General features: G+C 40.5%; 1 protein-coding gene across 2 annotated transcripts in view; it reads left to right on the top strand.

The window, feature by feature from the left end:
* LOC140508145 (uncharacterized) overlaps positions 1-15,008 on the top strand; it is a 29,449-nt gene that overhangs the window by 7,635 nt on the left and 6,806 nt on the right. Inside the window, exons 3-6 of one of the 2 annotated variants that reach the window (XM_072615909.1) lie at positions 243-369; positions 1,351-1,446; positions 9,627-12,168; positions 14,490-14,617. In XM_072615909.1, coding sequence (XP_072472010.1) covers positions 243-369; positions 1,351-1,446; positions 9,627-11,989 — 2,586 coding nt within the window. In that variant the 3' untranslated portion in view covers positions 11,990-12,168; positions 14,490-14,617. Of the gene's footprint in view, positions 1-242; positions 370-1,350; positions 1,447-9,626; positions 14,618-15,008 lie in introns of those variants that run through there. The other variant, XM_072615908.1, reaches the window with a different exon arrangement.

Raw genomic sequence — 15,008 nt, 5'->3', positions numbered from 1 at the left:
GATTCCAGAGACGCATTCCACAGTAAAAGGTTTCTCAACTTTATTCCAGCTGATCACATCAAATGCTTTTCTCAACATTCCACTGGGCTCTTAGTTACTGGTTTCAGGTGTTGACTCTGACACTCAGCAGGGGTACAACCTTTGGGTAAATCTACTTTTTCAGTTTTCTCCTCTCACTTGAAAGTTAGACTGTATGAATTCTGGAGTCTCAGCTCTAAATCCTGTGACTTTTGATGGTTTAGGAGTGGGTGACATTCAAGGATGTGGCTGTGAACTTTACCCCAGAGGAGTGGGGCCTCTTGGACCATTCTCAGAAGGAATTGTACAAGGAGATCATGTTGGAGAATGCTGGGAACCTGCTCTCCCTGGGTAAGGACACTTCCCCTGGCCACTCTGAGTCTGCTACAAGCGGGAATGACTTCATTTCTGAGTTTGCTGACTTGGGAGCATTTATCAGTTTCTAGACAGAAAGTGTTGCTCTCATGTGTCCTAGAGACAGGGTCCTGCTACTGCCTGGGTTTACTATAAAAGGTCAGTACAGTGGGTGAAGAGAAGGTGGAGTTTTCCTGGTTGCTTCTGTCTCTTGCCAATTCTTGGGAGTTTGAGGTCAAAGTTCAGATCAGAGTTGATGTGGAAGGTGTGGAAGTCCTCCTCCATCAGGTAGTCCAGCCTGTCCCTGCATGTGAATTGTGTCTGCCCAATATATCTGCACGCTGCTCAGGTGGCTTTGCCCTGCACCCCCTTCCTCTTTGGGGAGGGGCTAAGTATTTAAGACATTCGCCTTTGGGAGAAGCCTGAGTTGGTAGCTCCCAGCTCCCACCTGTGCCTGGTAGGGCACGTTTGTCCTTCCCCTTCCTTTCCATTGCCCCAAATTCCAGCCCAGATGGTGGGAAAGGAAGGAAGGAAATCAGCACTTCTGTTCAGCTGCTGTTCCCCAGCTGTTGTGCTCGGTGCTTTCTTTACAATATGATGTCGTTACGTGACATTATCTCCATTCAACATGTGAGAAAACTGCAAAATTTGCACTAAGATTCCTTGAGTTCCCCAGCAGGAGAATGTCACCAGCAGAGGCAAAGACTCCCTGAATGAACAGGAACAAGGTTGTTATAGCTTTCAGAGAGTGAGGAGCAGGGGAGGGGCCAGGGCTAAAGCTGACTCAGCAAGGTCCCTTTTGCTGGAGCTCAAGGCTGATCTGGCATGACCTATTCTGGGTTACTTGCATGACAAGCATTGAATAAACCAAGTGTGAGTGAACATGAGGGAGTGATTCTCAAAGCAGAGTAACTTTCTCCTAAAGAGAAGTAAATTCCAAGGTTTTCTCCGTCCTCAACCCTGATTCTCCATGCCCAGGGCTGCCAGTTCCCAGAGAAGATCTGCTTTCTTGTTTGGAGGGAAGGGGAGCACCCTGGCTGCTGAAGCAAGAAGTCCTGAGCAGCTGCCATCCAGGTGAGTTAGGGGAAAACAGGTGTGAGAAGTATGGTTACAAGAAGCTGCTAGGTGTAGAGGTGAAGCAAGTGCTAGAGCTGGGGGCAGGAAGATCTTTCTTGGAAATCTTTTTGAGACACTTTTTGGCAGTGGGATCCTGGACAAGTCACTGAGCCACTGAACTTCAGTTTCCCCATCTATAAAATGAGGGAGTTGGACACTATGTCCTAGAAACTCTCTTCCAAGGAAGAATCTCTGATCCTATAAAAAGGCATTATTTGGAATTTGGGGGCAGGAAGTTCCTGAAAGTGCAAAAAATCATTAGCCTTTCTAATATGGGCTTTTTCATAGATCTTCTTCAAAGTCAGTGAACGTTTATTAAGTGCCTGCTGTGTGCCAGACCCTTTGCCAAGCACCAGGGGTATAAGGGATACAAGGAACTTCCCCTGCTCTCCTGGAGATCAGACTGGGGGGGCAGACAACATGCCAACAGCAATATACAAACCTGGCATGGACAGGACAAATTGGAGCTCTTTGAGAAAGGGAAGGCCCTAAAGGGAAGGAGGATTGGAATGGCTCATTGTGGAAGGTGGCTTCCAGCTGGGGCTTCAGGGAAGCCAGGGCAAGCATTCTAGACATGGGGATGGTGAGGAAAAATGGTGAGGTGCAGGGAGGAGGGAGAGGTTCCTGTTCACAGATCAGAAGGGAGGCTCATTCCACTGAATGGTAGCATATATAGAGGGAAAATAAGATGAGGGAAGACAGGAAGTGTAGGATAGAGGTAGATGATTAGCAGCCCTAGAGAGGATTTCATATTTGATCCTTTTGCTAGGGAGCCACAGGAGTTTGTTCAGTAGATGGTGACATGGTCAGTACAGAACTTTAGGAAGATTGATTTGACAGGTGGTTGGAGGAATGACTGGTATGGAAGAGACTTGAGGCAGCTGTAGCAAGCAGCAGGTTCTTGAAATACCTCAGGTGTGAGGTGATTGGGACCTCAACCAAGACAGTGGCTGTGTTGAAAGAGAAGGGGGTGTATGGGAGAGACGTTAGCAAGGTGGAATCACAGGACTTTGCAGCAGATTGAATGTGGGGCTCAGGAATGTGAATGTGTGAGAGTCAGTGACAACTGTAGGGTATTTCCTTAACAGCCCACAATATTGGCACGCAGCCTTGGAGAACATTAGGAAAGCAGAAAGAGGGGAAGGCTGGGTGAAGAAGTTTAGTTTGGAGAACAGTAGGAGAAATGTCACAGAGAGAAAGAGACAGAGAAAGAGAGAGAGAGAGACTCTGTCAGTGGCTGCAGAAAAATCAAGAAGCATGAGGATGATGACACTGCCAGTGGATTTATTAACTTGGAAACCTTTGGTGATTTGGGGGAGCAGAGTTTCCATTGAACAATGAAGTTCGGCGCTAGACTGCCACGAATTTCAGAGAAACCAAAGGAGTTGGAGACCCCAGATGTCAGGGGGTGGTGTCTCCTGTTGTTCGGCTGTGAAATAGAAAAAGAGAAGTGATAGGGATATATTTCTTAGGCTGAACGGATCCAGTGACTATATGTTGAGGTTTAGAGAGAAATGGTTTTATTTGTGGCACTAGGGGAGGAGTCATTAGTGCAGGAGAGATTGAAGAGCAGGGAAATAATGGGTGTGCTGGAGTGGCAGTATACTGAGGAAGATGACATGCTGGAATTTGCTGATTTACAGGGAAAGGAGTTTGCTTTAGTTCAAAGAGGGAGGCCCAGGTCATCTGATAGTGGTATCCAAAAGGAAAAGAAGGCACCTGATTTATGGAAGGAGGAGGCTCAGATAGCTCTTGTAAAGTATCCAATTGTTTTTTTTTACTTTTTCAAGGATATTTTATTTTTTCAAGGTGGGTTTATGTATAGTCATGATCATATACTTATATTTCAATTTGTAACAAGATTATACAGTCCTTTGCTACAGTTAACTCCATGAAGGCCAGTATTGTATCTCTATACCGTTGCATCTCTCCTGTTCCATAGCACAAATTTTTTCTAATATAATAATTTTTTATCTAATATGATAATTTTTTCTAAATAATTTTTTCCCCAATTACATGCTAAAACAATTTTTAACCTTGGGGTTTCTTTTAAGCTTTGAGTTCCAAATTCTATCCCTCTCCCTTCCCTGAGATTTTAAGCAATCTGTTAAAAGTTATACGTGTGTAATCATGTAAAATCCTTCCATGTTCATTTTGTACCAGAAGACTCAAAAAAATAAAAAATAAGGTGGAAAATATGTATGATTCAATATGTTTTCAGACAACATCGGTTCTTTCTTATCATGAGTCCTTCCAGATTGTCTTGGATGGTTGTGGTGCTGAAAACCTCCAAGTCATTCACAGTTCTTCACTGTACAGCGTTGTTATTGCTGTGTGCAGTGTTCTCCTGGTTCTTCTCACTGCACTTCGCATCAGCTCGTGTGTCTTTTCAGGTTTTTCTGAAATCATCCCACTCACCATTACTTACGATGAATAGTATCCCAAGAGTATTCCATCACAATCATATACCACAACTTCTTCAGCCAATCTCCAGTTAATGGGCATGCCCTCAATTTCCAGTTCTTTGCCACCACAAAAAGAACCACTATAAATATTTTTGTACTAATAGGTCTTTTCCCTTTTTCTTTAAAAAACTTAAAAGTAATTTTTGGGGATTTTGGACCCAGCAGTGCTATTGCTGGATGAGAGAATATGCACAGTTTGATTGCCCTTTCATCTAGTTCCAGATTGCTCTCCAGCAGTTCACAACTCCGCCAAAAGTGCTTAGCACAAATTTCACATGTAAATGTATTTTAAAATCTGAATAGTGGCTTATTTTCAATATTATGTAGCTCTTAAGAAATTGTATATGCAGTAGTAACAATCATCTACTTGTTAATTTTTTAAAATCAGACTCCCTCCTGTGCTTTCCCTAACTAACATCTTGGACTTTGCCAATGCAATCACTTAAAAATATTAGACTACGTTGTGTTTTTAGTGCTTAATTATACTATATCAGTCACTCTCCCCTCCACCTATGGGATTTAGTTTGAGAAACTGGGGCCTGCTCTATCTGTGTAAATCATCTGGTGGCTCTAGGATTGAGCTACTGCATAGGATCAAGCAGGACTTGGTAGTCCTAGTTTGACTCATCATTAACTGAGAGTTCTCTGTCTTTTGCTGACCCTAGTTGTCTTTCCTGTGTTTACCTTTAAGAGATTTGAATTATTTCCCCTAGACTACTTGGCTCATTTTCTTTTCTTCCTTTTTTAATACACACACACACACACACACACACACACACACACACACACACATATATAATTTATTTATTTTTCAGTTCCCAACATTCACTTCCACAAGAATTTAAATTCACAATTTCCTCCCCATCTCCCCCCACCCCCTACCCCAGGATAGCATACATTCTATCCACCCCTTCCTCCAGTCTGTCCTCTCTTCTGTTTCCCACCCTTCTTCCATCCCTCTTCCCCTCTATTTTCCTGTAGGACAAAATAGATTTCTATAGTCCATTGCCTGTATATCTTAATTTCCAGTTGCATGCTAAAACAATTTTTAACATTCATTCTTATAGGTTCCAGTTCCATATTTTCTCCCTCCCTCCTCACCCACCCTCATTGAGAAAACAAACAATCCAATTATAGGTCATACATGTATAACAGTACAAAGCATTTCCATAACAGTTATGTTGTAAAAGACTAACCACATTTCCCTCTGTCCTATCCTGCCCTTCATTTATTCCATTCTCTCCCTTGATCTGTCCTCCCACAATAATGTTTGCTTCTGATTATCACTTTCCCCAATTTGCTGTCCCTTCTATTATCTTCCCTCTCCTATGCCCTTCCCCCCTGCCTTCCTGTAGGGTAAAATATATTTCCATATCCAATGAAGTGTGTGTTATTCCCTCCTTAAGCTAAATCCCATGAGAGTAAGGCTCAATTATTTCCTTGTTTCTCCCCTCCATTGTAAAAGCTCCCTCTCCCTCTTTTATGTGAGGTGATTTGCTACATTCTACTTCTCCCTTTCTCTTACTCCTAGTTCCATTCAACAGTAGACTTTATTTTTTGGGGGGGGTATTCTCCTTTCATAATCAGCTCACCCTGTGTCCTCTGTCTATGTATGTATATGTGTGTGTATACACACATACACTCATGTACGTATACATACCTACACATATATAACATATACATACATACATACCCATACACACCTACACATATGTATACCCTCTAACTACACTAATATTGAAAAACATCTCATGAGTTACAAATAATACCTTTCCGTGTAGAAAATAGTTCAACTTTAATGAGTTCCTTAAGGCTTCACTTTCCTGTTTACCTTTTCATGTTTCTCTTGATTCTTGTATTTGAAAGTCAGATTTTCTATTCAGCTCTGATCTTTTCAGGAAGAATGCTTGGAAGTCCTCTATTTCATTGAAATTTCATTTTTTTCCCTGAAATATTAAACTCAGTTTTGCTGGTAGGTGATTCTTGGTTCTAATTCTAGCTCCTTTGACATCTGGAACAGCATATTCCAAGCCTGTCGATCCCTTAGTGTAGAAGCTATTAAATCCTGTGTTATCCTGATTGTATTTCCACAACACTTGAATTGTTTCTTTTTGGCTGCTTCCAATATTTTCTCTTTGACCTGAGAACTCTGGAATTTGGCTATAATATTCCTAGGAATTTTCTTTTGGGATCTCTTTCAGGTGATCAGTGAATTCTTTCCATTCCTATTTTACCCTCTGGTTCTAGATTATCAGGGCAGTTTTCCTTGATAATTTCTTGGAAGATGATGTCTAGGCTCTATTTTTGATCATGGGTTTCAGGTAGACCAATAATTTTTAAATTATCTCTCTTGGATCTATTTTCCAGGTCAGTTGTTTTTTCAATAAGATATTTCACATTGTCTTCTATTTTTTCATCCCTTTGGTTTTGTTTAATAATTTCTTGGTTTCTCATAAAGTCATTAGTTTCCATCTGCTCCATTCTAATTTTTAAAGAACTATTTTCTTCAGTGAGCTTTTGAACTTCCTTTTCCATTTGGCTAATTCTGCTTTTTAAAGCATTCTTCTCCTCATTGCCTTTTTGGACCTCTTTTGCCATTTGGGTTAGTCTGTTTATAAAGGTGTTATTTTCTTCAGCATTTTTTTGGGTCTCCTTTAGCAAGGTGTTGACTCACTTTTCATGATTTTCTTGCATCACTCTCATGTCTCTTCCCAATTTTTCCTCCACCTCTCTTACTTGATTTTCAAAATCTTTTTTGAGCTCTTCCATGGCTTCAGAGCATTGCATATTTATTTTGGAGGTATTGGATGCAGAAACCATGACTTTGATGTCTTCCTCTGATGGTATGCTTTGTTCTTCCTCATCTGACAGGGTGAAAGAAAATACATTGCCCAGCCAAGTTTGGGCTGGGTTCTACTCCGAGCCTGGTGTGATAGACCTTTCCTGTCAGTCTTCCAGCCTGTCTCAGTTGGAAATTTATTTTGTTCTCTCAGTTTGTGGCTTCTGCTGCTCTAGAATCTCACCCCTTAATTTCATTTTTTTAGATATCATCTCTTCCTATTCAACTCATTTCAACTGCTCTGTATCTACGTGTGTGTGTGTGTGTGTGTGTGTGTGTGTGTGTGTGTGTGTGTGTGTGTGTGTAATCCCTCCAGCTCCCCAATTACTGAGAAAAGTTTAAAGAGTTACAAATATTATCTTTCCATGTAGGAATGTAAACAGTTCAAATTTAGTAAGTTCCTTATGATTTCTCTTTCCTGTTTACCTTTTCATGCTTCTCTTGATTCTTGTGTTTGAAAGTCAAATTTTCTATTCAACTCTTGTCTTTTCATCCAGAATGCTTGAAAGTCCTCTTTTTCATTGAATGACCATTTTCCCCCCTGAAGTATTATACTCAATTTTGCTGGGTAGGTGATTCTTAGTTTTAATCCTAGTTGCTTTGACTTCTGGAATATCATATTCCAAGTCCTTCAGTGCTTTAATGTAGAAACTGCTGGATCTTGTGTTATCCTGATTATAGTTCCACAATTCTTGCATTGTTTGTCTCTGGCTGCTTACAATATTTTCTCCTTGACCTGGGAACTATGGAATTTGGCTACAATATTCCTAGGAGTTTTTCTTTTTGGACCTCTTTGAGGAGGTGATCTGTAGATTCTTTGTATATATATTTACTCTCTGGTTCTACAACATGAGGGCAGGTTTCTTTGGTAATTTCTTGAAATATGATGTCTAAGTTCTTTTTTTGATCATGGTTTTCAGGTAGTCACATAATTTTTAAATTGCCCCTCCTGTATTTATTTTCCAGGTCAGTTTTTTCAGTGAGATACTTCACATTGTCTGCTATTTTTTCATCCTTTTGGTTTAGTTTTGTAATTTCTTTGTTTCTTATAAACTCATTAGCTTCCATCTGCTCCATTCTAATTTTGAAAGAACTATTTTCTTCAGTGAGCTTTTGAACCTCCTTTTCCATTTGGCTAATTCTGCTTTTTGAAGCATTTTTCTCCTCATTGCCTTTTTGGACCTCTTTGGCCATTTGAATTAGTCTGTTTTAAAGATGTTATTTTCTTCAGCAATTTTTTTGGGGGGGCTCTCCTTTAGCAAGGTATTGACACACTTTTCATAATTTTCTTGCATCACTCCCATTTCTCTTCCCAATTTTTCTTTTACCTCTCTTACTTGATTTTCAAAATCTTTTTTGAACTCTTCCATGGCCTCAGACCATTGCACATTTATTTTGGAGGTTTTGGATGCAGAAGCCTTGACTTTGATGTCTTCCTCTGATGGTATGCATTGTTCTTCCTCATCAGAAAGGATGGAAGAAAATACCTGCTTACCAAGAAAGTAACCTTCTATAGTCTTATTTTTTTCCCCCTTTTTTGGGCATTTTCCCAGCCAGTTACTTGACCTTTGAGTCTTTTGTCAAGAGGAGGGTATACTCTGTATGTCCTCAGTTCCTCCAAGGTGGCACAAGCAAGGGGGAGAGTTTACTCCTCTCTTTGTCTGTGCTCTGGTCTGGGAGCAGCCACAAGCTTTTCTGCACAGGATCTGTGAGTAGAATTACCCCTCCAGAGCCTCTACTAGCTTTACCAGTAAGTGCTCCTCCTCACCCTAGGACTGCCACTCAGGGGTGAGATTCAGATCAGCTGCTGAAGTCCTCCAGGGTATTTAGGCTGAGGGGCACCAAAAATGGACCCTGCTGCCACCTGGGGCTGCGACTAGGACAGTACCCTACTCCCTTCTCACCCAGGTGGAAGAGCTTTAGAAAAGTCTAACTGACCTTTGAAGCTGTCTTTGGTGTTGGTAGGTTGAGTAATCTGGGAACCACAGCTGCTGCCCGTGATTCCCCACCCTGAAGCCTGCTGTGGTCCTGTCCCTGCCATGCTGCACAGCCAAGGCTGGGCTCTGCTCAGTGCTGAGCCTGGTGTGATAGACCTTTCCTGTCTGCCTTCCAGGCTGTATTGGGCTGGAAATCTATTTCTTTCTGTCATTTTATGGTTGCTACTGCTCTAGAATTTGTTTAGAGTCATTCGTTACAGGTATTTTATGGGCTGTGATGAGGAGAGCTTCTACAGGTCCATTCTTCTACTCCACCATCTTCAACCCTTCTTTTTCCTTGAACTTAAATCTCCATTCCAGGGTTATTAATTGGCCTAATTTCAATGTTGTTGCATCTCAAGAAATAGGAAGATGCAAAGGGAGGGAGAAAACAATCAACTTGCATTAATAAAGTATTTTTTTCTTTAAAAAAACAAAGAAAGGAAAGTGCAAAGGAGAACAACCATCTAGTACTGTGGACAAAGCATGCCTATTTGCAAGGATGAAGTTCTTGTCTCAGCTGCAGGGATGTTGGGCAAGTCACTGAGTCATTTTGAGCCCATGGCCTGAGCTGAGACTGTACTGAGAATTTCTGGGTCTGCCTGTGTCACAGCTGTTTGTGAGGATCCAGTGTGATTGTGTGTGAAGCTCTTTGTAAATCAAGTTATCCTGCTGCTGTGACCTAATGGCATTTTGCAATGATGGATTCTGTCCATTGAACTTTGAAAAGACTTTACACTTAGCCTGGGGAATATACAGCAGTGAGTTTCCTTTCTGGCAATGGAGGGAAGGGCTTATAATTATATGTGTGTATACAAGTATCTCTGTATATGTTTTATTGTTTTGTTTTTCTTACAGAGGGAGAGCTTACATCTGAAATGAAAGAGATAACTGAAAAGTTAAGCATTTCTATGAAAGAAACTAATGAGGAAGGTTTAATGTGGGGTGGTCCTTTTAACTTCCCTGGGAGACAGAGCTGCACTGTACTTCACAGGATCCACCCAGGAGAGAAACCTTATGAATGTAATCAATATGAAAAGGCTTTCAGATACAACTCTTATCTTGCTGCACATCAGGGAATCCACACTGGAGAGAAAACTTATGAATGTAATCAATGTGGAAAGACTTTCAGATGTCACTCCAGTCTAGCTAAACATCAGAGAAATCACACAAAACAGACATCTTATAAATGTAATCAGTGTGGTAAGTGTTTCAAACAGAGGTCCGGTCTTGCTATACATCAGAGAATCCATTCTGGAGAGAAACCTTACAAATGTCATCAGTGTGAAAAGGTTTTCTATTACAACTCCAGTCTTACTGCACATCAGAGAATCCACACTGGAGAGAAACCTTATGAATGTAAGCAGTGTGGGAAGGCATTTAAACAGAGATCCCATTTTTCTTATCATCAGAGAATCCACACTGGAGAGAAACCTTATGAATGTAAGCAATGTGGGAAGGCTTTCCTTTGTAGCTCCAATCTTGCTGCACATCAGAGAATCCACACTGGAGAGAAACCTTATGGATGTAATCAGTGTGGGAAGGCTTTCAGATGCAGCTCCACCCTTACTGTACATCAGAGAAGCCATGCTGGAGAGAAACCTTATGAATGTAATGTGTGTGGAAAGGCTTTCATACTGAACTGCAAACTTGTTGCCCATGAGAGAATCCACACTGGAGAGAAGCCTTATGAATGTGATCAGTGTGGGAAGGCTTTCTGTTACAACTCCAGTCTTGCTGCACATCAGAGAATCCACACTGGAGAGAAACCTTATGAATGTTATCAGTGTGGAAAGGCTTTCATTTGTAGCTTCCGTCTTGCTGTGCATCACAGAATCCACACTGGAGAGAAACCTTATGAATGTAATCAATGTGGAAAGGTTTTCTGTTACAGCTCCAGTCTTGCTGCCCATCAGAGAATCCACACTGGAGAGAAACCTTATGAATGTCATCAGTGTGGAAAGGTTTTCTGTTACAGCTCCAGTTTTGCTGCACATCAGAGAATCCACACTGGAGAGAAACCTTATGAATGTAATCAATGTGGAAAGGTTTTCTGTTACAACTCCAGTCTTGCTGCACATCAGAGAAGCCACACTGGAGAGAAACCTTATCAATGTGATAAATGTGGAAAAGCTTTCTCACAGAGCTACACACTTGCTCTACATCAGAGAAGCCACACTGGAAAGAAACCTTATGAATGTCATCAATGTGGAAAGGCTTTCTGTTACAACTCCAGTCTTGCTGCACATCAGAGAAGCCACACAGGGGAGAAACCTTATGAATGTGATAAATGTGGAAAAGCTTTCCCACAGAGCTCCAAACTTGCTCTACATCAGAGAAGCCACACTGGAGAGAAACCTTATGAATGTAATCAATGTGGGAAGGCTTTCAGCTCCAACTACAGACTTACTTATCATCAGAGAATCCACACTGGAGAGAAACCTTATCAATGTAATGATTGTGGAAAGGTTTTCTGTTACAGTTCCAGTCTTGCTGTACATCAGAAAATCCACACTGAAGAGAAACCTTATGAATGTGATAAATGTGGAAAGGCTTTTAGAAGAAGCTCTAATCTTGCTGTACATCAGAGAAGCCACACTGGAGAGAAACCTTTTCAATGTCTTCAATGTGGAAAGGCTTTCTGTTACAACTCCAGTCTTGCTGCACATCAGAGAAGCCATACTGGAGAGAAACCTTATGAATGTGATAAATGTGGAAAAGCTTTCACACAGAGCACCAAACTTGCTCTGCATCAGAGAGTCCACACTGGAGAGAAACCTTATGAATGTAATCAGTGTGGAAAGGCTTTCAGCTTCAACTTCAGTCTTACTTATCATCAGAGAATCCACACTGGAGAGAAACCTTATGAATGTGATAAATGTGGAAAAGCTTTCACACAGAGTTCCAAACTTGCTGTACATAAGAGAATCCACACTGGAGAGAAACCTTATGAGTGTGATAAATGTGGAAAAGCCTTCACACAGAGCTCAAAACTTGCTCAACATCAGAGAATCCACACTGGAGAGAAACCTTATGAATGTAATCAATGTGGAAAGGCTTTCACCTCCAACTATGGCCTTACTCATCATCAGAGAATCCACACTGGAGAGAAACCTTATCAATGTAATCAATGTGGAAAGGCTTTCCCCTTCAACTCCAGTCTTACTTATCATCAGAGAATCCACACTGGAGAGAAATCTTATCAATATAATCAGTTTTGAAAGGCTGAGGGCTCATTTTGCTCTACTGGAGAGAAGCCACATTGGAGAGAAACCTTATGTATGTAATCTAAATGGAAAGACTTTCAAGCAGACAGTCCATTCTTATGGAAACACTTTCAGATGGGGATGGCACCTTCCTCTTCTTCAGAGAATCCATACTGGAGAAAAACTTTTTGAATGTAATCAATGTTTCATTGTTTTCTTCTATTTCTCTGCATTGTTATGTAAGAAAACCTTATCTCCCCTTGCTATTGTCTGGAATTCTGCTTTCATCTGGGTGTATCTTTCCCTTTCTCTTTCACCTTTCCTTTTACTGCTTTCCTCAGTTATTGGTAAGACCTCCTCAGGTGACACTTCGCTTTCTTGCTCTAATTTTACTTTTGAATATTTTCAATTGCTGCTTCCTGTATAATATTAAGAACCTGTCCATAGTCCTCAAGCATTCTGTCTATCAGATATCATCCCCTAAATCTATGCATCACTTCCAATTCATAGTCATAAGCAATGTCATGTGTGTGGGGTCTGTTGATTTTCCCTATTTTCTTCAATTGGAGTCTGAATTTTTCAATAAAAATTCCATGATTAGAGCCTCAGTCAGCTCCAGATCATGTTTTCAATGATTATCTAGATCTTCTCTACCTCTGTCTTTTTTCCCTATAAAATATTCAGATTTTCATAGAACTGAGCAGCTTTGGCCTCTTTGGAATCATTGTTGGAAGATAGACTTGTTACTGTGACATTGAATGGTTGCCTTGGATTTCAACAGTACTTGCATAGACATTGGAATAATCTTGCTGGAGATCATACTTATGGATCTAATTAACAAGGCTAGATCTCTTCAAGACCTCATTAAATTTCCCAGTATAAGAGACCTCATTAAACATCCAAAATTACTTGCTGTAAATAAACCCCTGTAAATGTCATGGCTTTTCCCTCTGACATCCAGATGTTTCTCATTAGTCTTCCATCACATTCCTTTGAATTCATATACTGTCATTTCTCTAGCTATTCAACAATTGATAGGAACTCACTTTGATTCCTGTTCTTTGCTGGCACAAAAAGTTCTGGTATGAATATTTGGGTAACTGACTGCAGTCAGTCTAGAGTTTTAAAATCCTTGCTGGACAGATTGATTTTCTTTTTAAATAATTTGAAGATATATTCAACTGAATTGATGTAATTTGATTGGCAACAGGTTTTTGTTTCCAATCTCTCTTGTCAAAACAATAAGATTTGTTTGACATCTGTAATAGTGCTTTTGTTATTATACTTCAAAATTTCCTTTTATTGTGATTTTGGGAAATTATTTGATGAGAAATGTTGTTAATTTTAAAAATGATATGTAGAGTTTGATACAGTTGTATTCTTAGGAAATCAACTCCTTTTGATCTGAGTCCTGAAAAATGATGAATTAAACTGTTAGAGAAATGTGGGCACCATGTTTAAAAACTTAGTATTTAATCGTGTATATTTGGCTTTTAAAATAATAAAAATAATAACATTTTGGGGAAAGTGGAAAAGACTTGTAAATTCTCCTTATGCTTTGGGGACTTACCAAATGCTTTGATACCTTCTCTTTGGGCAAGGTCAACCAAGATTAAATCTTAGCAGCCCTGGGAAAGAAGAGGTTGTCCAATTCTAGAGTAACACAGTGCTTTACTGAGTTATTAGAACCTCTAAGAGCCAAAGTAGGGTTTGGAGAGAGGGATTTTACAACTTTGCTTATAATATCCAAGTTTTATGAGAATTTTGTGGTCTATGATTATGGAAATTATGAAAATCCATCTGGAGTATTATGTATGACTGTTACACCTTTGAACCCACTCAGGCTGAACAGATTCTGCCAGATTCAAAAAAGAAAGTAAGAGAGAATTTGCAAACAACTACATACATTTTCACAAATATACACATACATACATAATCACTAGGAGATACAGTAGATAGAGTGCTGGGCCTGGAGTCAGGAAAGCCAAGCTCAAATCTGGCCTCAGACACTAGCTAATTTGCCTCAGTTTTCTCTACTGCATAATGGAGGTAACAGGAGCTACATAGTAGGGCTTTTGTTAGGATCTGATGAGATAATGTTTGTATAATGCTTGCGCTTGGCACAAGCACAACACTTGGCGCTTGGCACATACAAGCTATATACTATAGAGGGCCAGTACTGATGGAATGTGAGGTCCTGTCTAGGTTTTACTTGAGACTTGTACTAACAGGAGGGCTGACATTATCTGGAATTTGGCTCACCATCCCACTCTTGATATGCAAGGATGAGAACATCCTGACCTCCCATGTGCACCCCAAGGTTGTCTCACTGGAGCAGCTAGGTTAGGAAGTATAAGAAATAAACTAAAGATGTTCTCATGGGAATAACCCTGCTTGCTTGCCTGTAAAAACACTGTATAAATCCTTACCCTCAGATTAATAAACAGGAGCTGTTCTTTACACTTTCTGCCTGGCCCATGTCTTTTCTTCTTTCATGATCTCTCACCATTCACAGTTGGCAGTCCCCGCAGCAGGTCTGTGGCAAGTGGTGCCTGAACAAAGACTACTGTGACCAGTGCCTGATTGCCATCAGCAGCAGACATCTGAGGGATCGCCCTTGAAAAACCGAGGACAATGCAAAGGTAAGGGCAAAAACTGTGCCTCCTTATCAAGGAGGAAACTGTGCCTCCTCATCAGGGAGGGCTTTTTTGGGCCACTCACCAGGCTTACCGGGATAAGGCACACAAAATGAAAGTAGAATCAGAAAATAGTTTTACAAAAGACAGTTTTAACAAAAGAAAGTTTGGCAAAATGAAAGTAAAAATGGGCCAGGTACAATCAGGCCGTAAAGACAGGGAATATTGTCTAAAAGTATTAATGAAGCTGGTTAGGGAAAGCAGGATATTAATTACAACTTCATAATTAGAGGAATTTCTCCAGTGTATACAGGAATGTTGCCCTTGGTTTCCTAAGGAAGGGACTATAGATCTTGAAAAGTGGGAAGTAGTAGGCAATAAAATGAGTGAGTGTTATA

This window comes from Notamacropus eugenii, chromosome 5 (genome assembly GCF_028372415.1).
Source record: "Notamacropus eugenii isolate mMacEug1 chromosome 5, mMacEug1.pri_v2, whole genome shotgun sequence".
In the NCBI taxonomy this organism is placed as follows: domain Eukaryota; kingdom Metazoa; phylum Chordata; class Mammalia; order Diprotodontia; family Macropodidae; genus Notamacropus; species Notamacropus eugenii.
Note: the sequence above shows the minus strand (reverse complement) of the source record. Positions and strands in the feature narration are given on the sequence as shown.